At 33.2% G+C, this 25,970-nt stretch overlaps 1 protein-coding gene across 1 annotated transcript; it reads right to left on the bottom strand.

Annotated features, from left to right (window-relative positions):
• Positions 1-11,307: 11,307 nt before the first annotated feature.
• On the bottom strand, positions 11,308-13,423 carry LOC149184902 (NAC domain-containing protein 35-like). Its single transcript, XM_089419004.1, has 3 exons — positions 13,107-13,423; positions 12,703-12,971; positions 11,308-12,176 (listed from the first exon to the last, which is right to left on the bottom strand). Exons 1-3 carry the CDS (start codon positions 13,351-13,353, stop codon positions 11,889-11,891), a joined length of 804 nt encoding a protein of 267 aa, XP_089275130.1. The 5' UTR covers positions 13,354-13,423; the 3' UTR covers positions 11,308-11,888.
• Positions 13,424-25,970: the final 12,547 nt, after the last annotated feature.

The raw sequence follows: 25,970 nt of genomic DNA on the forward strand, positions 1-25,970 counted from the left end.
CTACAGAACACTTCCACCATACAATAGTAGCGAACTAAGGGGCATGATAAATTTATTAAGAAAAAGGTGTTTCAAAATGTTGACTGGGCATTACTCTACGATTCCTGATTCAAGGATTCTAAAGGAAAGGTCAGCTCAAGATGGATGGGTCCATATGAGGTTGACAAAGTGTTGGACAGTGGAACTGTTAAACTCATAATAATAGATGATGCATATACTCCTTTAATTGCGAATGGAGATTGCCTCAGGTTGTATCATCGTCTAACCTCTAGGAACTTCTTAATTACATAATTTTCTGATGATTTTTCTTTTGAGCTCATTCGTGCAGGAAATTCGTACTTTGAACCTCTTGGTGAATAAATATTTAAATAATAAGTAAATAACTAAATAATACATATATAAAATAAAATAAAAGAAAATAAAGTTAGCTTATGTTGCTACTCCAAACACATCGTCTTTTTTCCCTTTTCCTATTGCTACACCAGTTGCAGTGCCCTTATTCCCTTTCCTTATTGCTACTCTAATTGCAACACCCTTTTTTCCCTTTCCCTGCTGCTACTCCAGTTGCAATGCCATTTTCCCCTTTCCCTATTGCTACTCCAGTTGGAGCGATCATTTTCCCTTTCCTTGTTGCTACTCCAGCTACAGTCCCTTTTCTCTTTCCCTGCTGCTACCCATATTGCAACATATCATTTTTCCCCATTGTAGCATTGTTGATACTCCATTGGTGCTGATACTTTTTTGATGCTGATACTCCACTGGTGTTGATACTCTGTGGAAGTTGATACTCCATTGGTGTTGATACTCTGTCAATGTTGATACTCAACTAGTGTTGACACTTTGTCGATGTTGATACTCCACTAGTGTTTATACTTTGCCAATGTTGATACTCCACTGAGGTAAGTCATCAAGTATTTCCTTGAATGACTCCATGAATTTAATTCACTTTTTCAATGATGACATGACCAATTAGGGTTGAAGGCAGACATACCTCAGTTGGGGGGAGACTTTATCGCATTTAATTGATATTTATACCATTGTCACTATTACCCATACCTCATTAATACCACTTAACCATTAAATTATACCATTAAATACCACACCATTAGCCACTCACATCATATCTCCATCCATATCCTTCACAAATACCAATATTCATTGGAAAATACACCATGTAAGTACATACATGTCAATGTTAAATTGTGGTTATTCCCAATGTATTGTAATTATTATCACGATTATTACCATGATTACTATTGTTTTACCATAACCTTCTCCCATAATCACTTCCCTTATCACCATTTCTACTACTGCATAGTTTCTCAGGTAACTATTCCCTTAATGGATGGTTGTTACTTCAGTACTATCACAGGGTAATTGATAAGTATAATGGGTGGCTAGTTTATCAGACATGAACCTTAGAATATAGAGAAGATACAGAGCCGACCAGAAGTAAAGCAAATTTTTAAAAATGATGGATGGCACACTTATTTTGATTGATTAGTGGGATTCGATGAAGGGCTAACAATTGAATTTACATTGAATTTGGAGGGAAATATCTCAAGGTCCGTGGGCTGGAAATTCAAGTGACTAGAGAAGTAATTACAGTGGTTAGTGGCTTATCACAATAGGGACAGAAGTGGTTTATTAGGAAAATAACATTGCCATAGTTTCCAAAGTTGTTCTTACAAGTGGGAGAAAATGTGGTCCAGAAAGGAAAGGGGTATGATATAAAATCGTTACCATAACCGTGGTGAGATGTCAGATACTTCTTAATCTAGCAGATCACTTGTGAATATCCATTTTTTGTTTTTTTTAAATATAATTTTAAGATCCTATCTAGTCTTTGATTCCATCATTTACATGCTATAAATATTCCCTTCTTCCTTTTGAGCAATTTACAATTGATGGCCCGATATGCACGCCTTTCACGCTAAGAATTGGTCGCCCTCACAAATCATGGAATTGTTAGATTGGTGGTAATACATGTCTTGTTACAAACCCTTATAAATTGGTAGCAAATGGTAGAGTTATTGGAGGAAGAAGTTGCAACTATGATGGTTGCAACGCCATAGGAGGAATTTCATGAAGAATAAATGGAACCAATGTCAGAGGAAGTGGACGAGCAAGGGGATGAGGAAATGCGTGATCAAAAAGACGAATTAGGAGACATATAAGGAAATCAAGGGGTAGAGGAAGAGGTTTTAGTAGCATGGGAACTAAAAATACTCCCCCTTGCTCACCTCTTATTGCCTCTTTGCTAAGAGAATCAAGGAAAATCTCTTTTCCTAACCCTACAATCACCGCACTAGAATTCAGGGCGTCAGAAATCCTTCATCCCAATTTGAATTTTTAGGAGTTGTTGTAGAAGGCAATGAGGTTTATACTACTCCAAAAGAACTAGCACCGACTTCAAAATAGATGAATAAAATTAAAAAAAAAAACAAGAATTTGTTAGTGAATTTGAAAAAAGGAAAGCCAAGACGCAAGTGGAAATTTATAGACGACGCCGAGACTAGCTCTTGTTGAGGAATAATTTTCAATTAAAGGTGGAAATTTCAAATATAAGGAAGCAGGTGACATGATTGCAGAAGCAGCAAAAAGAGAAACAAAAAATTAAACACTGTCGAACAACCACAACTTCTGGAACCAATGAGACAATGTCATTGGCTATGCAGATAGAAGATAGAGAGGTGGTCTCAGCATCTACAAATATGGAAGAAAGAGAGATAGTCTCAACATATACATAGATGGAAGACAAAGAGGTAGTCTCAGCATCTACACAAATGGAAGATAGACTGGTAATCTCGGCATCTACACAGAGTGAAACACTTGTTAACTTTGAAGAAGCACTGGAATTCATTTTGACAGCATAAATTCAGAAGTGGAAAGATACTTCTTTTAGTTTCCAACATGGGTCAATTCGCATGGAGGCTTATCAAAAAGAGGTAAGAGAAATTTGGGAGAATGCAGTAAGAAAAGTTTCCAACTATATAACTCAATTGGAAATAGATCAACAACAATGAGAAATATTGCAGAAGAGAATAAGAGAATTGAAGGAATAGGTTTCTCTCAATTAAGCTTCTCTCAATTAAGCTCTTCTCCTATCAAGCATTCAAGAAGTCCTAATGATGGATCCCGGTTGGGATTTGAAACATTTGCGGAAAATGGTTTTTACTGTGGATTCCCTTGTAACTAAGTGAAAGGAATAGGTTTAGTTGCTGAAGATTGATAAAAATGAGATGTTTATTTTAGCACAACAAATGTTGGCATGCAAGCCCCCTGCTAATAGTTACTCTCTTTTTCTTCATAAAATATAGCACCCCATGCAATTGTTAATGATTTTGAGAGCTAATAATTATATTCACGAGCACTTCCTATGTCAGCTCTATATGCATGATTACATCTTGAGAAATTATTAGACATTTAATTAGGTGTGATTTGTAAGAGATATCCAATTAAGGGTTTTTAAATCTTTTCTAATCAATCAATTTAAATGGAAGAAGGCCTTTGACACGATTGAGGAAAATAAATCAAATTTTCCATTGATGGTTAGGATGGATAATTTCCAATTTTTTGCTATTGTTACTAAACATTATCAGTTTCTTAAGTTATAAGGTCAAAAGGACCAGATGCTTGTGACACAATGATGGTGTGTTGACCTGTGTACGAAGCAGATCTATAACTTTATGGAAGAACCTAAGGATGTCTGTCAAAAACATAGGATACTTTCATCGTCAGTGGTACGAGCAAGAGAGCCCTTTGAGCAACCCAACTTTTTAAGAGCATTGGATGGAATTCCATAGTATATTTCTTGTATGCAACATTGCAGAGTTGAGTGGATGGGCTTAAGGTTCTAGTTTCCTATTATCTGATTACCTTTTGATCACTATGAGTCACCTTATGAACTGGATGAATACTAGAGGAAGGAAATAATTCATATAAATGTATATGAGTTACCTAGGACTCATATGGAAAAACAATATGACCTCACTCAGCTCCATGCTAGTCACAATGGGTCCAATTCTGATTTACATCGGAAGTAGTCTACACGAGGACATGCAACCAAGCGAGTTGGGAGGAGATGTTGGCCGATGAAATTACCCATTTTTTACATATGCTTTATAGCTCTTATGAGGTCTATTTGTATCCCAATTAATGAAAGGTATATCATGTTGGCATGTCTTATTCAATTGTTGTTTAATGAAGCGATAGTCATAGGTGAATAATACTTAAACCACTTGTTGATGAGATTGTTTGCAGATTACTCAACAATTCATACCAAACATCATTTTACAGAACAAGACCAATCATGATGCTTTCAATTTTGGAGTGGTCAAGCTATTCGAGGGATGATGCATCAACTGATGAACTGCCAGGTTAGCTGGCAAATCCAACTTTGTGACTCTATTTTCATTCTATTTAGGATTTGAGGAATTGTTTTATATTTTTGGGACAATCGAATCACCATAATTTATGGGTTTGTTAAGTTATGTTATTCGTGTAATGGCATTTGTGTATAAGTATGGCAGAACTAAGAAGAACTGGATTATCTTCCTTTCACTTGTAACAACAAAATTTCATCTTGTAATATTTTTATGAATTAATAAGAGTAGCAGCATATCATTGACTTGGTGTGATTTATAATTCTTCAGCCACGTCACTGATCGAAGAGTTAGGTCCACTCTTTCGATCAGGTATTGTTAGAATACAATTCGCATGGTACAAGTATGTCTTTTAATGGTATCATTAATGTTTAATTATGGTTGTTTATTTCCTTGTTGTTATTCATAATTTTTGTTACTCTGAATTGTTTTTACTGAGGGTTGATGTTATTTAAGATTATTGTTACTCTATTTGTTAATTTCTTTTGGGCCAATAACATTGTATTTCGTAATTGATCAATGTTGGGTAGGGAACGTGTAGCCTTCATATACCTTGCATGATAACCTTGAAGTAACCAAACGGAGCACGGGTTGACAAATAAATGTAAAGAGGGACTGAATATATAAACCAATATTAGGACCCAAAAGGAACATGGTTGGGAAGATGGCACAAGGAATAATCATGAAAAACTGAAACGTAAGGACGTTAGTTAGGAAATAGGAGGAGAGGAAGAAAAATACTCAGTGGTAGAGGTGTGTGGGAATAGAGAACCATGAGAATAAGGAAAAACATGTCAGTGAAATAGGGAAGGGAAAACAAATGTCAATGTTGTTACAGGAGCTAAGGAGCAAGAACTCATTCAATTGAGCATTAGAAGGTTGGAATAACATCTCCAAGGTGAGGACAGTTGTATCTATATTCCCTAGATCATTGGAGAGTGGAGATGGATTGTATTTGGATTCCCTTGACAGTCACGGTCAAGGCTTGTCTTCTGGATTCATGGCAAGGAGAGTTCTGAAGCTTCCTTGCTTGTTCCATGGTTCTTGTAGTGTGTTATCGATTCCTAGGCTTGGGTGGAACCACTATGTATTCTTGTGTTTTTTAGGGTGGAGGTAAAAACCTCTATATTCCATTTTGTTTATACAAGTGGAGGTACCAACATATGGATTCCATTGTGTTGTTGAGGGTGGAGGTGCCAACCTATAGATTCCCTTGTGTTCCTGAAGTTCAAGATGTCGACCTCTAGATTCCCTTGTGTTTTTCAGGGTGGATGTGTTGACCTCTAAATTCCCTTATGTTATGGAATATGGAGGTATCTACCTCTGCATTCCCATGTGTTTCCAAGGGTGGATGTGTCGACTTCTAGATTCCCTTGTTTGGCTAGTGGTTGGACACTAGGAGGTCTCTCAACTCTCTATTCTAGCATATGGAAAGAATATTTGTTGGTTGTATTGAGTATCTAGTGGGGGGAGCTGATAGGGCCTCTATAGTTCATGTTTCAGCCAATAGCTTTGGTTTTTTCCCCTTAGAAATCCTTCACAAAATCTAGAATCTGGCTCGAGGGTGATTGGCTATAACAAAAACTGTAGTTCAGGCCAATCTAAGGTTAGATAGCGAGTTGAAATCCCACTCACAGCTTCCAACCACTTGATCATAATAAGATAAGTTACTATTTTGTGTACTTCTCATATTGAGAGGATGAATATTGTTGCTATGATGACTCATGCTTGTATTAGAATTTTTAATGAAGGAATATGTTGTTCTTGTTTATCTTTAATGATATTTTATATGTTTATGTGTAATTCTCATGGTCATGAAGGCATGGAGGCCTTATGTGCTACATTCATACATTCATGATGTGCAAAGCTAACCACATATTCTTGTGTGACTATAGGATGTAGTCGACTAATTTTTTATAATGTGTTTATTCCATCATATGGTTACAGGTATTCTAATTTACAGTGGATAAATCTAGTGTGGCTTCACCCTAAGTCGACTAGAGGGCACTCAATATTCAATAGTCATTTAAGGCATAAGTCTGTTCGACAGGGTGTGACTCATGTATGGTAGGAAGGTGTCAAATTCGTATAGTGATAGCTCACTTACTGGTGTAGGCAATGGCGAGAGGACATATAATGTTTGCCACCTAATATATGCGAGGGTCACCAACCGATGAGGTAGTGGCTTGATTGTCATCACAAGAATGAAGATGCATCCGTAGAACAAAGGTCCCTTAAGAGCATGGGACAAATTATTTGTTGATGGCCTAAACAAATATTTTGACTTGTTGTCAACATTAAGTTCTGTTGACCTAGATTAAGGTCTTGCCTAGTTAAGGTAGGTCGACCAAATCAGATTCGGTTAGTCTGCATAATCGAGGTGAGTCAAATAATCTAGTGGGGTCTTCTAGTAATGGTTTTCTTCCATGGCCATGGCATGCTGGAAAGAGTCTGCACATAGATGTGTTGTGTTGGCTTTCCAAAATGCCATCTTCTTCATTCTCTTTTCATTTCACTTTTAGCTATATTCCTTTATCTTATAACCATACAGTAAGACCATTTTTATGATTATATATGGCTTTAGACTTATTATCTTCCAAAGAATTTATTTTATTATCTTGAGTGAATTTAAGATTAAATATTATAAAAATAACATGTTTTCACTTATATCTAAAAGTTGGATGAGTTTTGTGACGTTTGTAGGCATTTTTTGAAGACTCCAACAATGTCATTTTTTACCATTTAGTCTCGAATTCGAATTTCATGTTCAACCATTGAAGATTTGAGGAATATTTGAGATATTAATTGAAGCACATTTGATGGAGAATAATCATAGAAGTTTTGATAAGATTCCTTATCAAATATTTTAGAGATTTGTGAGAGGATATGTAGATATTTTACTTGCTAGATGTTAACACATGGTTGTAGCCAAATGAGACATTTGTGCATGGAGGAGAAATTTGTGGATCTACATTTATTAATTAGTTATATTAGTTTTTGTATAAATAGTAGTGCCTTTTCCATTCAAAGGGAGGAAATATTGGAGCATAATTCCGAAGTATGAAGGAATAAACCACATTTGATAAGTTCTTATGTTAATGAATTTATAGTTTTATATTCTTGTTTTGTTGTAAGATGTAGTTTCCTAATAAATGTAGCTTATATTTGGTTTCTTATGTTTTAAATTAGTTTCTTTTACATATCAGTAGTAGCACTTTGCTTAGTGTCGCAAGTGTGAGCCTTTAGCTCTTGATAAAAGATGGGGATCTAGATTAGTAACATATGACACATTTTATGTAAAAATTAAGAGCAATATTGAGAAAATAAAACATGGGTTTCTATAGAATGAGCTCGTTTAGGTGAATCTTCATAATTTCTTCAAAACCGTACACAGTTTTGGAGACATTCGTAGATATTTCAAATGGAATTTTTTTCAGGTTGTTGCGAGCAACAAATGTAATATTAGAAAAAATATTTTTCACTATTCATCAAATTAAGAAAGAGATCATTGATTCCGAACATAAATCAATTTAGTTTCTGAAGTCATTACAACTCTGTAACCTAATTAATTAAGAAATAAATTACATTACAATGATCATTTAGTTTAGGATTTTACTTATTTACTTGTTATACATACTCTATTTTCATTTTTCTAATTGCCGGTTCACTCTTTTCTAGACTGTAATCTAGCACTTGAGAAATATGAAAGTACAAAAATATTTAAATTTTATGAATTCTCATTTGTGCATCCAAAATAATAGGTTTCTCATTTTGCATTCACATTTTTTTTTCTTCACATTCATACTTACATAATAGGATATGCATAGATGTTTTCATATTTCATTCTCTTATAACACTTACATAAATTAGTTTTACAGTGTTTCTTAGATTAAAGTTCAGTGTTTCTTAGATTAAAGTTCATGTTTTCAATAGATTAGAGGCGATTTCTTTCATAGACTAAAAATGTTTTATTTCAAAGAATAGTTTTGAATGCTTTCATAACTAGATTTTGTTTCTTTCATAAAATATATTTTCTAGCTTTAATTAGATAAGGTTTCCGCACTTTCCTACAAGTGAATTTCATGCTTTCATAATTTAAATGTCTATGATTTCTTATAAGGAGTTTATTTCTTTAAAAATATAGAATTATATGCTTTATTAGAGTCAAAGTTTCATGGTTTATAGATTAGATGTGTATACTTTTCTAGATTAATATTTCATTTCATGTCATTTTATTCACTTTCATAGAGTAGAAATTTCTTTCATTGCAATTTATTTCCATTATAATTGAAATCTAAACTCCTAGCATACACTATATCGTATACTTGACAATTTTACTTACTTATATTGATAATTTAATGCAACAAAATTTAATACATAATTAAATTGACTCACATTTTTGGTGGCATTGTTGGGAAAGTATACATAGGATTTAGCTTCAAAATTAGATTTCTCTTTAATTTATGAAACTTTGGAAAGGAGAACTTGGTAAGACGAAAGGTAAGACCCTGCACATCAGATTGTGAGGTTCTCCTACCTTTAGTTTTTGAATTGCATAACATTTTTATCTACATCCATTTTTAGTTCCATAAGTTTAATTTCAATAATTTTAGAGTGAATTCTAAAGGTAGATTCATTAGAGGACAAACTTCAAGAAATTCAATTCCATAATTACCTACCATCACCACTGTACCATATGGTGCACTAAGAACCACATCACCATCAACATCATAGATTCCTACTTTTGCAGGTAGAAGATGATTGCCTCTTGCAGGAGGAAGAACTAGTAGAGGAGGTAAAACAAATGGATCGAGATGATGACAATGAAGGAGATATTTGGATTGCCCATTGAGGATAATGATATAAATGTTAAAATGAATAAAATTTCTCCATATGTACTTCCCAACATCCATGGTATGAGATCAAAAGACCTAAAAACCTTTATTTTTGAATTTGAAATACTTTGTAGATCTTATTAAATGCTCTTTGGAAAAATTGAAAATAGATATCTTAAATGGTTCATTATTTTAGGGACTAATTCAATGATACCATCGGATCATATGGAAATGATACTTCTACAAAAATAAAGACTATTCTATACATCATGACCTTCAAAAGCAAATCTTTCAAATGACTCAAAAAGAAGATAAAAGCCTTCAGGATTTGGTAGAAACATTTATGTAATAATTCAGGATTTGATGCATTAAAATCCCTCTTACTTAGAAAAATTATATGCTAGTGAATTGATCTACTTAATCTCATGGGTAAAGGAGATGCTACTCAATTATCATTTGAAGCTATTTATGAGTTAAATAATATTTCCATGCTATCCTAGAAGTAATTTTCATTCTTTGGTAATTTAGATGTCTAAAGTTTCCTAGAATAAGTTTCTTAAAATTCAAAATATAGAATTATTTTGAGTAAAAGTTCCATGCTTTCATAAATTTTATGTGTATACTTTTATAGATTTATATTTCATTTCATGTCATTTTACTCACTTTCATAGAGTAGAACTTTCCTTCATGGTAATTTATTTCCATTAGAACTGAAAGCTAAACTCCTAAAATATATTGTGTCTCTTATGATTCACAAGTTTACTTAGTCAAATTCATAATTTAATGTAACAAAATTTAAGCCGCAATTAAATTGACCTATAAGATGCTCATAGTTGTTTTTGTGCAAAGTCCAGTAAGAAATTGGGGAAATTTTCTAAGTCGATGAATGCTCATAATACAGGTCAAGAATCATCTACATGACCCATCACCTGCACACTGCTAGAGTTGGGATTGTTGTAGGAAAAAGCTTAAAGCGATGAGTAGAACTAACCAACGTTCCGTGAAGTCACGATTTGAAAGCCTAGCGTGAGACAGAAAGTAGAGCCGTTGGAAATGAACAAACTAACAGTCGATATGATAGGTTTTGGAGGATGATGCCATTCGAATTAAGCAACGAATTTATAAGATACATTATAATAACAAGGAAAAAAACGACATACCTAATCATTTACATTAGTTAAAATACTAATATAAAAATGATTCTTCTCTTTCGCTTTGAACGCTTTTCAGATTCTGACACAGAAAATTCTTGTTCCTCGTCCTCCTGCTTGCGTATCTTTGGCTTTCGCCCTCTTCTTTCCTAGCGACTTCAAATTCTTCGAAACAATGGCCTGCCCTGTTTTCCATGTAACGACCTACCTGACCAACACAAGACTGACAAATCTCCGAAATTCTCCTCATTCAAATCCCTCATAAACCTCAATGCGCTTCGTCTTCCCCGATTCGTCTGCTCTCTGTAGCTCTGTATAATCCTTTTCACACCATGACAGGACTGAGCAGTAAATTCTTGTTGTCAAGGGTTCTGCTTTCAAGCTTACAGTTAAAAATCGGGTTCTGCTTTCAAGAATTAGAACGTGGGAGTGTGGCATCAGATAGGAGAATAATAAAGAAATAGCGTGACTGTGGTGAATCGCAATCAAACTATATTATTCCAATCAGGTTAATAGCCGAGAGGTTCATAAATAAATTATATTTAAATTTCATCGATTATTTTTGGGTTTGAAATTGAAAACTTTTTCAAATATTTTTATATTATTACAGATATTGTTATTATTAGTTGTTATTAGTTGGATGATGTATTAGAAAAAAAATATTTAAACTGAGTGAGATAATGAATTAGAAGAAAAATAAATTTTTTAATCAAATATAATCCAAGTTAAAAATTCCAAAAACCCAATTCTAATATAAACCACCCTTACTATAAATATCTAATCAATGAAATCTATAATTTAAATAAAATATTGGAAAATGATCTAAAAATAAATAGTTTAAATAAAATCGTGGAAAATGATCCAAAAACTAAATGTATTTAACCCTAAAATCAAGGTTTATACAAAACAACTGTCTGCTTTCATAACATGCGAGGAAGTTATTACTGTATCCTCTTTGTGGAAAACAGCAGCAATAATCATGTGAAATTTGATCCTTGGTACTGCGACACCTCTCTCTTGGAGAAGAGAGTTGGAATTTGATCCTTGGTCCTCCGACACCTCTCTAATGAAGATAAACGTTGAGTTGGAATTTCAAAGCTAATTCAGTTAGATAAACACTGCTACATAACGAATGGAATGATTATTGGAAAATAATCAGCAGGATGCGCCACTGCCATTGCTTCTCACAGGGTTCCACTCCCATAATTTGTCAGTGAAAGTTTGCAAACACGCACCATCAGTTAAAGCATTAGTGAGAACTAGGGAAGATGGATTATTATTATTATTATAGAGATCTTTGGTCATGACCGGCAGATCTTGTTCCCTTGGACAGATTAAGGATGTGGTGAAAGATAGTTCAAGCTCGTCATTTAAAGAGGTGGGCTGCCTCACTCTACTAGAAATATTCCCCCCTCTGCTGTAAATGCATTCCTGACTGTGTTCCGACTGATCTGTTACTCGGTACTCCATTTGAGTTGGGTACCTTTCCTCCCCACTTACTGATTTTGGCACAACTTTTATATCTGTTGGCAACTCCTCGAGCTTAACAATTTCATCTGTACTTCCTGCTTTGATCTCCAAATTAGAAGATTCGCCGTTGTTCTTATGTTGTTGCATGCCATGCAGGTCTGCCACTGGTACATGCTACCTGATTCCTGCATTTCAATATGTAAACAAGGCCCAACATTATCTTTATTGACTGCTGTCCTATCAGTTTCCGTTCCCTTACCATGTTCCTTTGCTCCAAAACCTCCTTCCTGGGATTTTCCTGACCTTTTCCGAACGCGGCAAAGGGAGAGTTCGTTCTGCCAAAATAAATCCAGGTTAGGATGTATATATATATAATCTGTTTTAATAAATTTAAAGATATTAAAAAATTGTAGGATTTGGAATATTTTGGAACTCTAATGAATCTGAATGGGAAAAATATAAATTTCGCTTATATTAATTTATTTCCAAATTTATAATCAACCTGCATACACATTTAAAAAAAAAAGATAAAAAATAAAAATCTAAAATTTAAGATAAAATAACATTAACAAAACATAGAATTAGATAATAGTACGATTGGCAAAAATATGTTAGCAAACCTTGTGTATTCAAATGATGGGAAATTCAGTACCCCAAGCATTTCTCACAGGGAAAAAATAACACCAGAAAATAGAATGAATAATTTAAAATCAAAATTAGATAGCTAGAGATCATGGATATATTCACTTTGAATTTATATGAAGTCAGCTCCATATGCACCTTGCTTCCGTCGGACCAAAAGCGCGGATTTCCTCGTCCCTAGTAAAATAGTGAAATAAGCATGAAAATTAGAATAACTACCTTCTGAATTCTGTGAGTTTCGAGTTGTGGCAATCTATATTCGGTCATGATCCAGCTTGTCCTTTTCCCTTTGGGCGCCTTCCCTGTATAAAACACAAGCGTTTTCTTCAAGCCGATGCAACGAGAGACTTCACTGTGAACCATCCGGTCAGCACCTGTAGCTTTCCAATACCCAGACTTTGTAACTCTGTTAGGTCGATCTCCATTCCTATACTTTCTATCTCGATGTACGTAAAAGAACAACTCTTTCTCTCCATTTGAAGCCAAAGCTGTGAAGTTAGAGATAGAATTAAGATTAAAAGGAGAACACAAATTCCTCCATTCGCACTCTGAAACAAATGAAAAATCAAATATTTTATATGAACGAATCAAACAGTAGTAGTGGATCTATATCTACTTCGAACCTGGAAGCTCCCAGGGATCGTATCTATAGAGATCCACGGTTGTAATAACTTCAATGTTGAAGTGCTTCCCCTCCACTTTTCTGCGCAGATAAAACTCCACCAATTCTTCTTCCGTAGGATGGAATCTGAAACCCGGCATGAGGACATCCTGATTGTGCTTGAAGCTGCTTTCATCTGCCTTCCACTCTTTGCGTTTCAAACTGCAAGAAGATATGGGCAAATTCATCGACAGCTCCGGTGAAATCATTGCAGATTTAGAGATTAATTTACAGTGGTTACTCCAAAAATTCGGATCTTATCCCTCACTTGATATTACATACACATCCTGCAGAAGAACCGCCAAGGGTATTCAATATAGTCGGAGAACTTTCACGAGATGTCAAGTACTTTATCAGTAATGCAGTGTCGGCGTCAGTCGTGGTCCCATTTCAAATCTCAGCGAGGCACGGCATGGTGCAACTTGCAAATGGTTTGGGCCATCCATTATCAGAAGTTGGACGCTTCCTAAAACTTCTCTGGGCTCCAGAGTACGATGCTTACGACATAGTTATGTCGACTCCAAAAACAAAACAAGTGGATCATATTTCTCACCGCAAATTGCAAAGGATGCAAGAGTAAGAATATAACGTTAAAGCGGTCTCTGCACATGTTACTGTTCACCTTTCTAAAGTCAAAATTTTCATATTTTGGTTTTAAAAGGTTTTAAAGCTAGCATATCTGAATGTCGATAGTTATGAATAGAAGGTATTCTCCGTTCATAGTGAGAAACATCGAATCTGATCTATCCATGTTTTTTTCCATATAAACATTGAGAATTTGAGAGTATGCATCTTTAAAATTGTATAAATTAAATAACAAATAAATGACAGTATTTATCAACGTTGACCGTTTGTATAATGATATGATTTCAAATTATTAGCATAAAAAATCATAAAAATTAATTATATTATTATTATTAAAAAAATAAAAGAATTAATATATATGAGTTAAATAATTGTAGTAAGATTTTTCATTTTGAATATTTATTAGTATTTTATAATGTAGATTTTTAATATGTAAATAGATTTTTTTATAGTATTATGGGTCAATATCATGGTTTACTAAAATTGTATGTTCAAAAAGTCATAACTCATTTTCATACTTTGCTGACTATTTTTTTAAAAGTAATAAGATTTAATGCATAAATAGACTTTGTTATTATACTATGGACCAATACCATGGTTTACTAAAACTGCATGCCCAAAAAATCATACCTCATGTTCATACTTTGTTGACCATTTATTAAAAAGTAACAAGATTTAATGTGTAAATAGACTTTGCTATTATACTATGAGCCAATACCATGGTTTACTAAAACTACATGCCCAAGAAAACAATAAATCATGTTCATACTTTGTTGACCATTTATTAAAAAGTAATAAGATTTAATGTGTAAATAGACTTTGTTATTATACTATGGGCCAATACCATGATTTACTAAAACTACATGCCCAAAATACCATAACTCATGTTCATACTTTATTGACCATTTATTAAAAAGTAATAAGATTTAATGTGTAAATAGACTTTGTTATTATACTATGGGCCAATAACATAGTTTACTAAAGCTCCATGCCCAGAAAACCATAACTCATGTTCATACTTTGTTCACAATTTATTAAAAAGTAATAAGATTTAATGTGCAAACAGACTTTGTTCTTATATTAGTTATTATACTATGGGCCAATACCATGGTTTACTAAAATTGCATGCCAAGAAAACCATAACTCATATTCATACTTAGTTGAAAATTTATTAAAAGGTAATAAGGTTTAATGTGTAAATATAATTTGTTCTTATACTATGGACCATACCATGATTTACTAATAGTGCATGCCCAGAAAGCCATAACTAATGTTCATACTTTGTTGACAATTTATTAAAAACTAAAAAGATCTAGGTGGTATGAAGATCAATTCCATGCAAATTCATTGTCCATTCTAATCATTTGTTAAAATAAGTAAACAAATGTAGTAATTAATAAGGGTGAAGTCTAACTTATAGATTAAATTGTCTTTTTCACTAGAATTATGTGATACAATTTCAAGTAAAATTAATATTTTGTGTTATTTAAAATACATTTTTGAAATCTCTAAATTAAATGCCATGAAAAAATGCCAATTCATCTATTAGTTAGACTATATAATTAATAAATAAATAGATTTAGAAATATAACAACATATAATACTACATAAATTATGTGAAACAATTAAAAAAACAAAAAAATATGAGAGATAAAAAAAAAATAGAAAAGAAATGACTAAAAGCATACGAAAAAATTAATATTAAACATTGAAATTATTATTTTAAAACAGATAATGAAACACATTAATTTTTTTAATGAAAATTTTCAAAATTTATGATATGAGTATAAACATTTAAATGTTAACTCAATTAAAAATAAAAATTTAAATATAATAAACAAAAAATTAAAACTAGTAAATAAAATGTTAAAAGTTATATAAACCTAACTAAACATTTAAATGTTGGCTCAATTAATAATAAAAAGTTAAAATTAATATAAGCATTTAAAGATTAACTCAATTAAAAATAAAAATCTAAAAGTAAGAACCAAAAAATCAAAAGTAATAAATAAAAGGTTAAAAGTAATATAAACCTAGATAAACATTTAAATATTCACTCAATTAATAATAAAAAGTTAACAATAGTAAATAAAAAGTTAAAATTAATATAAACATTAAAATGTTCGCTCAATTAATAATGAAATGTTAAAGTAACAAAAATAATAAAATTCAATTTGTTATACTATTATTTTGTTATTAACTTATTAATGTTCTTTGTTATAATACCATGGCGTATTACTACCACTGCTTATTAATACCACACGCCCAAAAACCATAAATTATTTCAGAATCATTATAACAATATGTCAAGTTTCTTAACCATGGATATTCACCCCACTTTAGCGTGCATATTATTAACTTGTAAATAGGCTTTGTTACAATACCATGTGCCAATACAATGACTTATCAATATCAAATGCCCAAAAAACATAACTTATCTCACAATCAAAATATTTTATAACAATATGAAATGATTCTTAACCATGGATATTTACCGCCACTTTACCATGTATATGATGGGCCAATACCATGGGTTATCAACACCACATGCCCAAAAAGCATAACTTATTTCACAATCAAAATATTTTATAACAATATGACTAGATTTTTAACCATATTCACCCACACTTCCAATGATATTATGAACTTGTGATTAGGCTTTGTTAGAATATCATGGGTCAATACCACATCATATCAATACCACATGCCAAAAAAATCATAACTTGTTTCACAATCAAGATATTTTATATTAATATGACAGTATTTTTAAACATGGATATTCACTCCCACTTTGGGATGGATATTATTTTACAATAGCATGGGCCAATACCATGCTTATCAATACTATATTCCCGAAAACCATAACTTATTTCACGATCAAACTATTTTATAGATATTTTATTTTAATTTATTTTTATAATATTTTTAAAGTAAATCTAAGATTTAAAATGTTATAATTACTTTTGAGATATATCTAAACCCTCTATCCTCAGCACTAGTAAAATAATTCCCATAGATATTAAATCAAGCTCTTAATAAAATTGAAAATGAGAATATTTTTATATATAAAATTGTAAAATTTACATAATAGAAATAATATTATTAAGAACTAGCATATATCCATCTTAACTGGGATCCAAGCTATGAGAACAAGCAAAGTGGCTAACAATAATAGAGGAAAGATACTGCATGATTATTTTAAGTTTATGATAATTGTGTTTTCTTTGACATTATTGATCCAAAATACAGGTTCAATATTTTACAACCAAAATGCTTTTTTTAAGTTATATACTTTCTTAAACATAATACAATGATATCAAATTTAAGATAGAGGGGGCAAGGGAGTTGGGGGGGAGAGGGGGAGAGAGAGGGAGGGAGATAGGATCAAAGCTAAGTGGGAGGGAAGAGAGAGTGATATGGGGGGGGGGGGGAGGAAGTGGGAGAGGGAGGAAGGAAGGGAGAGAGGAGGGGAGAGAGAGGAGGGAAGAAAGAAAGAAGGAGAGATGGAGAGTGAGATCTCAGTTGGAGGGGGAGTGAAAGGGAGGAAACATGAAATAAATAGAGAGATAGAGGTGGAGAGAGGGAGTGACAAATGAGAGATGAAGAGAGAGTGAGTGAGAGGGGACACGAGAGAGATAGGTAGAGAAGGGAAAGAGAGAGGGAGAGTGGGAGACACAAAGATGGAGGGGAGAGAGAGGAGAGAGGGAGAGAGATAGTGGAAGACTTAGAGAGAGAGAGAGAGATTGGGGGGAGAGACAAAGGTGTCTGCGAGAGCAATGGAGAGGGAGGAATCAAGAGAAAAAAGGAGTGACAGATATGGAGTTGGAGGGGAGATAGAAGAAGGGAAGAAGAAAGACATAGAGGGGGAAAGGTGGAGAAAGAGGAGTACCAAGGGAGAGAAGGAGAGAGAGTGAGGGAGAGAGCAGAGAGAAGGGAAAGAGATGAAAAGGGAGAGGAGAGGGACATAGAGAGATATGAAGAGACATTGTGTATGTTTGGGGGGTGAGATAGAGAGAATGAATGAGAAAGAGACACATAGATACAAATATAGATATTATATAGTATTATATAACCAACCTAGATCCATCTTAACCCCATATCTATCAAGAGCCCAGAGGGATCAAAGCTCTCAAGGTGCAAAGCTTTCCTCAATTTTTTGATTCAAAAAAAAGGTTTGCACCTCAAGAGATCCAGGTTTAAGATGGATCTAGGCTAGCATATATAAAACTCCTATATGTACAACTAATGTTTTAATAAAATATCACTATTTACATAGATAATGAATTATGAGAATTAAGATTACATCACTGAATATGATATAAATTTTAAAAAATATACATTTATAATCAGATTTAATAAAAAAGAATGAGAGTAATTGTTTTTAAAATTAATTATAAACCTATTTAAATTTGTTTTAAATGGAGTTGTATGCAGAAAAGGGAGATACAATACGTATATCTTTATACATGACTGACACTAAGATTTGGAATATTTAGAAAGAATTCAAGAAGGAAAATTATAATTATAATAATCCATCAAACTGGACGAAAATTCGTGGGAAAAGAACTTGAGAAAGATTATCCTTCTAAACAAAATTAAACGGTCTCAGAATTTTCAGGGGATAAGCCATAAAATAGCGACTAAATGTTACCAAATAGACCCTGTAGTGATGTACAATATTACATTTGACAGAGATATCATGGACGCAAACAAATAAACACAGCACAGAATTTCAGCTACACAACTTGTTTGATTCATTACTGAGCTTGGCAATTTCTACACAGTTTTCAGCTACGAGTAAATATTAACTGCGCCAGATGAATAGTGATCGGCGCCGTCTAAATAGTGATCGGCGCCGACTGAACAGTGATTGGCGCTAATCGTGATTAATGCTTGACACCTCCCCTTAATCATGATCTACATGTTAACTTGCGTGCTGATCTAAGTCTCAGCTAGGCATACAACAAAATTTGGATTTTCTACAATGTACAACATATTTCTACATATTTCAAATTTACCCTTTCCAAGAGGCTTGGTGTATATGTCAGCCACATTTTCATTTGTATTACAATATGATAAGTCAATTTCTTCTGATTGCAATTTTTCTCTTACGAAATGATGTTGTGTCTCAATGTGTTTTGTCCTTGCATGATATGTAGGATTGTTTTCCAATTTGATAGTGCCTTGATTGTCACATCTAATTATTGTAGGTGCTTGTTGTGTTTCTCCAACATCTTCAAGGATCCTCCTAAGCCATATTGCTTCACAGGTTGCACTGCATAATGCTTTATATTCAGCTTCAGTGGATGACAATGATACAGTTGGTTGTTTCTTACTGTTCCATGATATTGGTCCTGAACCAATATTGAACATGTATCCAGTAGTGGATTTCCTATCATCTGGATTTCCAGCCCAGTCAGAATCAGAATAACCTGCCAATTCAACATCAAATTCATCAGTATACATAATACCAAATTAAGTGTTCCTTTCAGATATCGAAGGACTTTGTTTGCTGCTTTCCAATGGCTTTCACAAGGCTTAGCCATGAACTGACTAAGTATGCTGGTAGAATATGCTATATCTGGCCTGGTAGTGGTGAGATAATTCAGACTTCCCACCAGTTGACGGTACATAGTTCCATTCACCTCTTTGGTTCCATCATCACTGCACAATTTGACATTCTGTTCTAAAGGAGTAGATGTTGCCTTACATTTAGTCATATTGAATCTTTTAAGGATTTCCCTTGTATATTTGCTTTTTGTGATCAGTGTCTTACCAGGCTCCCTCCAAACTTCAAGACCTAAACAATAATGCAATTCACCAAGATCCTTCATCTCAAATACATGTGACAACTGATTTTTTATTTTTCAATCAACTTGCATGCATTTCCTGTTATGATAAGATCATCAACATATACAGATATTAAAGCAACATTCTTGTCTTGATCCTCCTTGATGTATAAGTTAGGATCATTCTTGCTTCTCATAAAACCTTTGTCATCAAAGAAACAATCAATTTTCACATACCATGATCTTGGTGCTTGTTTTAAGCCATACAAAGCTTTCTTTAACCTGCAAACCAAATGCTCATATCCCTGTTTTACAAACCCTTTAGGTTGAACTAAATAAACTTCTTCTTTTAACTCACCATTAAAAAATGCAGATTTGACATCTAACTGATGCATTTTCCAATTATATTTTGTAGCTAATGCAATCATAATTTTAATTGTGTTCATCTTAGCTACAGGTGCAAAAGTATCTTCATAATCAATTCCCTCCTCTTGTGAATATCCTTTGGCAACCAATCTAGCTTTATGTTTATCAATACGTCCATCAGCATTAAATTTAGATTTATAAAGCCATTTGCATCCTATGGGAACTTTGTTTTTAGGCAATTCTGTTAATTCCCATGTGTCATTCTTCATTATAGAGTTATATTCTTCATTCATTACATTTCTCCATTCTTCATATTCTTTAGCTTCATCATAGCTTGAAGGTTCTACAACATTCATAACCTGAGACATTAATGCATAATCTTTATACTTTACAGGTACCTGACTTTGACGTGATGACCTTCTTGGAGTTTTACTGCTTTCATCTTTCTTTTGGCTTTGTAGAGTCCCCTCTCCTCTTCTTGGAGTATCATGACTACTTGATGCTCCTTGCTCTTGAGCTTGTACTTGTTCCTATGCTTGTTCCTGTTCTTGTTCAACACTTGTGTCAAATTTGACATAGTCATCAATATCATGCCATATACTAGTTTTATTTATTTTATTACCTTCATTTGCATTCTTATGAAACACCACATCCCTACTTGCAAGTAGTCTATGAGTACTGGGATCAAACAACTTGTACGCTTTCTGATTATCACAATAACCAATAAATATGCACTTAATTGACTTTGCATCAAGTTTTCTTCTTTCATCTTTTGGAATGTGAGCAAATGCCTTGCAACCAAAAACTCTTAAATGACTTACTTTTGGTTTGTACCCATAAAATGCTTCAAAAGGTGTTTTAAGCTCTAAACTTTTGGTTGGACTCCTATTTTTCAAATAAACAGCAGCATTAATGGCTTCAGCCCAAAAAACATTAGAGATATTTTTACCTTGAAGCATACTACGTGCACATTCAACTAGTGTTCTGTTTCTCCTCTCAGCAACTCCATTTTGCTGAGGTGTATGTGGCACTGTAAATTGTTGTTGAATCCCATTGCTTTTACAATATTGATTAAATTATCTTGATTTGAGTTCTCCCCCTTGATCAGATCTCAAGATTTTGATATAATTACCAGTTTGTTTTTCCACCATATTCTTAAATTCTTTAAAGTACTCAAAAACATCACTCTTCTTTCTTATGAAATAAACCCATGTATATCTAGATCTATCATCAACAAAAATAAGAAAATACCATGCTCCACCAACAGATCTAGTTTGCATAGGTCCACATACATCAGTATGAATTAATTCAAGTATTTCCCTTTGCTTTTTTTCTTTATGTATAGGAAATTCCTCCCTATGTTGCTTGCCAAGTACACATGCCTCACATTCAACATGATCATTTTTCAAGAGAGGAAGACCTTCAACCATAGTGTTCTTTTGAAGTAGCATTAAATCTTTGTGACTTAGATGTCCATACCTTTGATGCCATAAATCCACTGTTGATATTGCTGTAGATGCCAATGATTGATGACTTTTCCTGGTCACATCCAGCTTATACAAGCCTCCAACTCTGGTTCCTGTGGCAATAACCTTGTACTTATCTTGAATGTCTTTCACTACACATTTTGATTTAACAAATTCCACCTTCAAATCTTGGTCAGTAATGGTAGAAACAAAAATTAAATTCTTTTTTATATCAGGGACATACATCACATTATGAATCTGTTTCTCTTGTCCATTAGGCAAATTCACACCTATTACTCCATAACCTTGAACTTTAAGTGATCTGTTATCTCCTAGGCAAACATATGTTCCATCAATGCTTTCATGATATTCATCAAACCACTCCTTATTACAAGACATATGGATTGATGCCCCATAATCAATGAACCAAGCATTCTTATCATCATTTTCCACAGACAATGCAGCATCAGAAACAAACAATTTAAGATTTTTAAATCCATCATTAATATCTTTGTCCACAAAATTTCCATTATGCCTTCTGTTTCTTTGCTTAGACTCATTATATTTTCTTTAATAACAATCTTTAGAATGATTCCTAGGTTTGCCACAATAATAGCACTGATCATTTCTCTTTGGAAATTTAGACTGTATCATACCTTTTTGTTTTGCTTGAAACTTGCCTCCTTTGTTCTTGTCCCATGGCTTGCCTCTGTATGGATATTTGCCTTTGGCCACCAATGCCAAATCTGAACTGCTAGAGCCTAAATTAGAGTTCTTCATCCTCTCCTCCTCTTGTAGAAGAATTCCTGTCAATTCATCAAATGAAGGGGGTTTCTATCTAGCTGCAAGACTTGAAACAAAAATTTGATAATCTTGCACTAAGCCATTTAATATGATGGTGACTAAGTGAGTATTAGACACCTTTTCACCAATATCTCCTAACTTATCACTTAAATCTTTGAAACGAGATATGAAATTGCTTATACTTTCATTTGCTTCCATTTTTAGAGATAAAACCTTAGTCTTCAAAAGCAAGATCTGATTTGTATTTGTTGTTTCATACAAACCCTTCAACATATCCGATGTTTCTTTTAATGTCTTACAATCTCTGATATGAGGAATAATGTTGTCCTTTACGGACATACGCAGCAACACCTTTGCTTTTGTCTCCCTTCTCTCCCAATCTGGAATAGAACCTGCAACAGTGGGTTTGGGCTCATCCGCACACACAATGGACCACAAACTATTTCCTTCTAAAATAGTCATTAACTTAAATTTCCAGTTAAATTTTCACCATCAAGCTTGGTGGATTCATTCATATAAGTATCAAGCAACAAATTTGCCATGATGTAAAAACTTTCTCCAATCACCAAATTGCAAATGTTTTCATAACTTCAATATTTCCTTACTTAATAACAACCCTCTTCTTTTTCAATATTACCAATAATAACACTTTTCCTCTCCTTTTTTCTTTGTTTGTTGGTCTGCCACTAAATCATAAATCTCAGAAGACTCACACATGCACCATAAAAAAAAAGATAGTTTACAATGTGAAAACTCTGCGATAGATGTATAAACAATCAAATTTGAGAATTGAATAGCTAAATTTCCGCCTTAATATCAGCCTGGGAGCTTGGAATTTCTAAACAAAGTCGCCTGAAGAGTTTATGCTTCTGGACCAATTTGCCAACAACAATCTTGGAGATAGAAAAATCTACCTGAAATATTGGACGATGAAGCATGTGAATTGGCAATATCTTTGAATCTCTCTGATTCTGGCAGAACACGTTTCTCAAGATCCGATCTCAGCTGCAGCAAACTTCTCCACGCTCACCGCATAGCTGAGTATGATCCCGCAACCTTCGATCCACATTTGTCACCTATATGAATAGCAGCAGCACTCACAAACACAAACACTGTCAATGAAATGCAAAAGCGCTCACAATGTTGTTACACAATCAATCTTTCTCTGCAACACAAGGTCTCTCGAACCTCACACAAAGATATTTCACTCACTCTGATCGCTTGACTCACACACACAGTGGGCTCTCACACTCAGCCCTCAACCTTGCTCATTGCTCACCAATACTTACTGACCTCACACCCTCTGCTCTGATACCATGACAGAGATATCATGGACGCAAACAAATAAACACAACACAGAATTTCAGCTACACAACTTGTTTGATTCATTACTGAGCTTGGCAATTTATACACAGTTTTCAGCTACGGGTAAATATTAACTGCGCCGGATGAATAGTGATCGGCGCGGTCTAAACAGTGATCGGTGCCGACTGAATAGTGATCGGCGCTGATCGTGATTAATGCTTGACAACATTATATATATATATATATATATATATATATATATATATATATATATATATATATATATATATATATATATATATATATATATATATATATATATATATATATATATATCTATCTATATCTATATATATATGAGAAAAGTTTTCTACAAAAACCTTGCTACCAAGTAACCCAGACCCGCTTGACCGTGAGCATGGTCCTCATATACTAATTTCAACAGAAAATTAAACAACATCTAAAAACCCCAGTCTAAGACCAACATATTTCTAATATTGGGAATGTCGGTTAAAAAAAAAAAACAAATGGGACTTTACCTGTAAATTACAATGACACTATAATTTAATCACAGGCTAGCCAATGGTGCTATTACCCTAGCCATGACTGGAAGTGCAAGAACATACATGCCTAAATTTAACAAAATCTAGAAATAACAGGAGAATGAATAAAAAACCTGCATTTTGACCAAGCTCCAAGAAGGAAAAGAATCTCGTTGCTAAATGAACCCTTGTTGGGAGGACACTTCAAAAGAGAAAGAGTTGGTTCTAAGGTGAAAAAAAGAGAAATGGGGGTAAAGACTTGGAAGCCATCATAATTTTGAAAAACTGCTCAAATCATCCACCAATCCTTAGAGCGTTAATGATGGAAGGAAAACCAAGAATTTTTTTTGTAAAATCAAGTAAGTGTACGAAGGTATAACCTTGAAGATGAGGAACCTGGAGGTGGATATCATACAAAGAGGAAAATTAGGACCCCTTCGGTCTCTAGCTTCCTTCTGGATAGGTAGGGATCTTGTTGTTCGGTGTCGGACGATAACCTTTGGTCTCCGACTTCCTTCTGCACAAGTAGATATTTTACTTTTGGGTGTGGGATGATAACTTTAATTCATTGTAGTTTGAAAACCCAAAAACTAGAGTTGAACGGTTAGGTAGAGTTCTCTCTGAGCCTAAATAAAAAAATCCATTGATCATGATCGGGTATAACTTGAGCCCTAAATCTGTTTGTTACAATGCTATGGAGTATAACTCGCATGGCTCAGCCGAAACCTTGAATGAAGGAAAACCAAAAACCAAATCTGTGGCAATTTTCTTGGGAAATCAATCTAACGACATACAATTAGTCAATCATCTAACAATGGATCTAACATTGTAGAGTAGTACATAGTGATAGCCAGGGGATTTCTTTCTAAAGGAATGCCTTAACACTTAAAAATTGAATGCACAATCTTATTTGAAATTTATAAACATTTTTCACTATATAACTACCATTTTTCATACAATACAATTTCTATTTAATTAAAAATGTTAATCTAACCAAGGATGAGGAAATTATTTTTTTGTCTTAATGATTATCCTAATCTATCTAATGTAAGCCGATCATGCCCACACCATGGGAAGATACCGAATATATATATATATATATATATATATATATATATATATATATATATATATATATATATATATATATATATATATATATATATATATATATATATATATATATATATATATATATATTATATAAAATAAATTTATTTCACTATAAAATGAAAGCTTATACAAAGACAATTATCTAAGTTACAATTTATGTTACAATTTCTATAGCATATAACTAGCATAACCACATTAGTAAATGTGGTTGATATAAGTAGTAAGTAGTCTAAGAAGTGGAAATAAAAATCTTACACAATAAAAAAAGCAGTATTTAAAATTTTTTAAAATTAGATATTTATAAAAAATTTATATATAAATTATAAAATATCATATTTTTCATTTATCAATATTTTTTTAATCCAAAATCACCCTAATTCCATATTAAATTTTCTTGTGACCCCACCATCACATTCCCATTATTTTCATATTAAATTATGATCCCAGAGGTTGGAATGATAATTCACTATATATGACAAAGTCGAAATTTGAGAACAAGGTTTTCCACCTTGCAAAATTTTCTTCTCCAGGTTTCTTCATATCTTTAGATAGAAATATTTTCATAGCAAAAACATCAATTCTAAAAATAAACCTCCTGCTTATTAAATGTACATCAAACTTACATATGTAGTTCTAGATGCCCTTTACCTCTTTTTCAATGGTAGATTATTTATGTTTAGTTGGATTCTATACTCCAGAAGAAAACTATATAATTTGTTCTTTGTCAACTATATAATTTGTTCTTTGTCATCTTTTAGTTGTTTCCGAACACCTCCCCACTCAATGTAACTAGCATCTAATTCAACTATCTTTAATAGGTTCTCATTAGAGACATATAATATGGGTAACACACGTA

The sequence above is a fragment of the Pinus tabuliformis genome, chromosome 3_2 (genome assembly GCF_031772625.1).
Source record: "Pinus tabuliformis cultivar Carrire ecotype Pingquan chromosome 3_2, CPIR1, whole genome shotgun sequence".
Classification (NCBI taxonomy): domain Eukaryota; kingdom Viridiplantae; phylum Streptophyta; class Pinopsida; order Pinales; family Pinaceae; genus Pinus; species Pinus tabuliformis.

What these genes read in the sequence shown, in the direction of transcription:
- LOC149184902 (XM_089419004.1), bottom strand. Translation starts at nt 13,353, where the DNA reads ATGATTTCACCGGAGCTGTCGATGAATTTGCCCATATCTTCTTGCAGT. An exon ending in CGATCCCTGGGAGCTTCCAG is followed by an intron (nt 12,972 to 13,106) that starts GTTCGAAGTAGA and finishes CTAACTTCACAG; the next exon opens with CTTTGGCTTCAAATGGAGAG. An exon ending in AAACTCACAGAATTCAGAAG is followed by an intron (nt 12,177 to 12,702) that starts GTAGTTATTCTA and finishes TTATTTTGGCAG; the next exon opens with AACGAACTCTCCCTTTGCCG.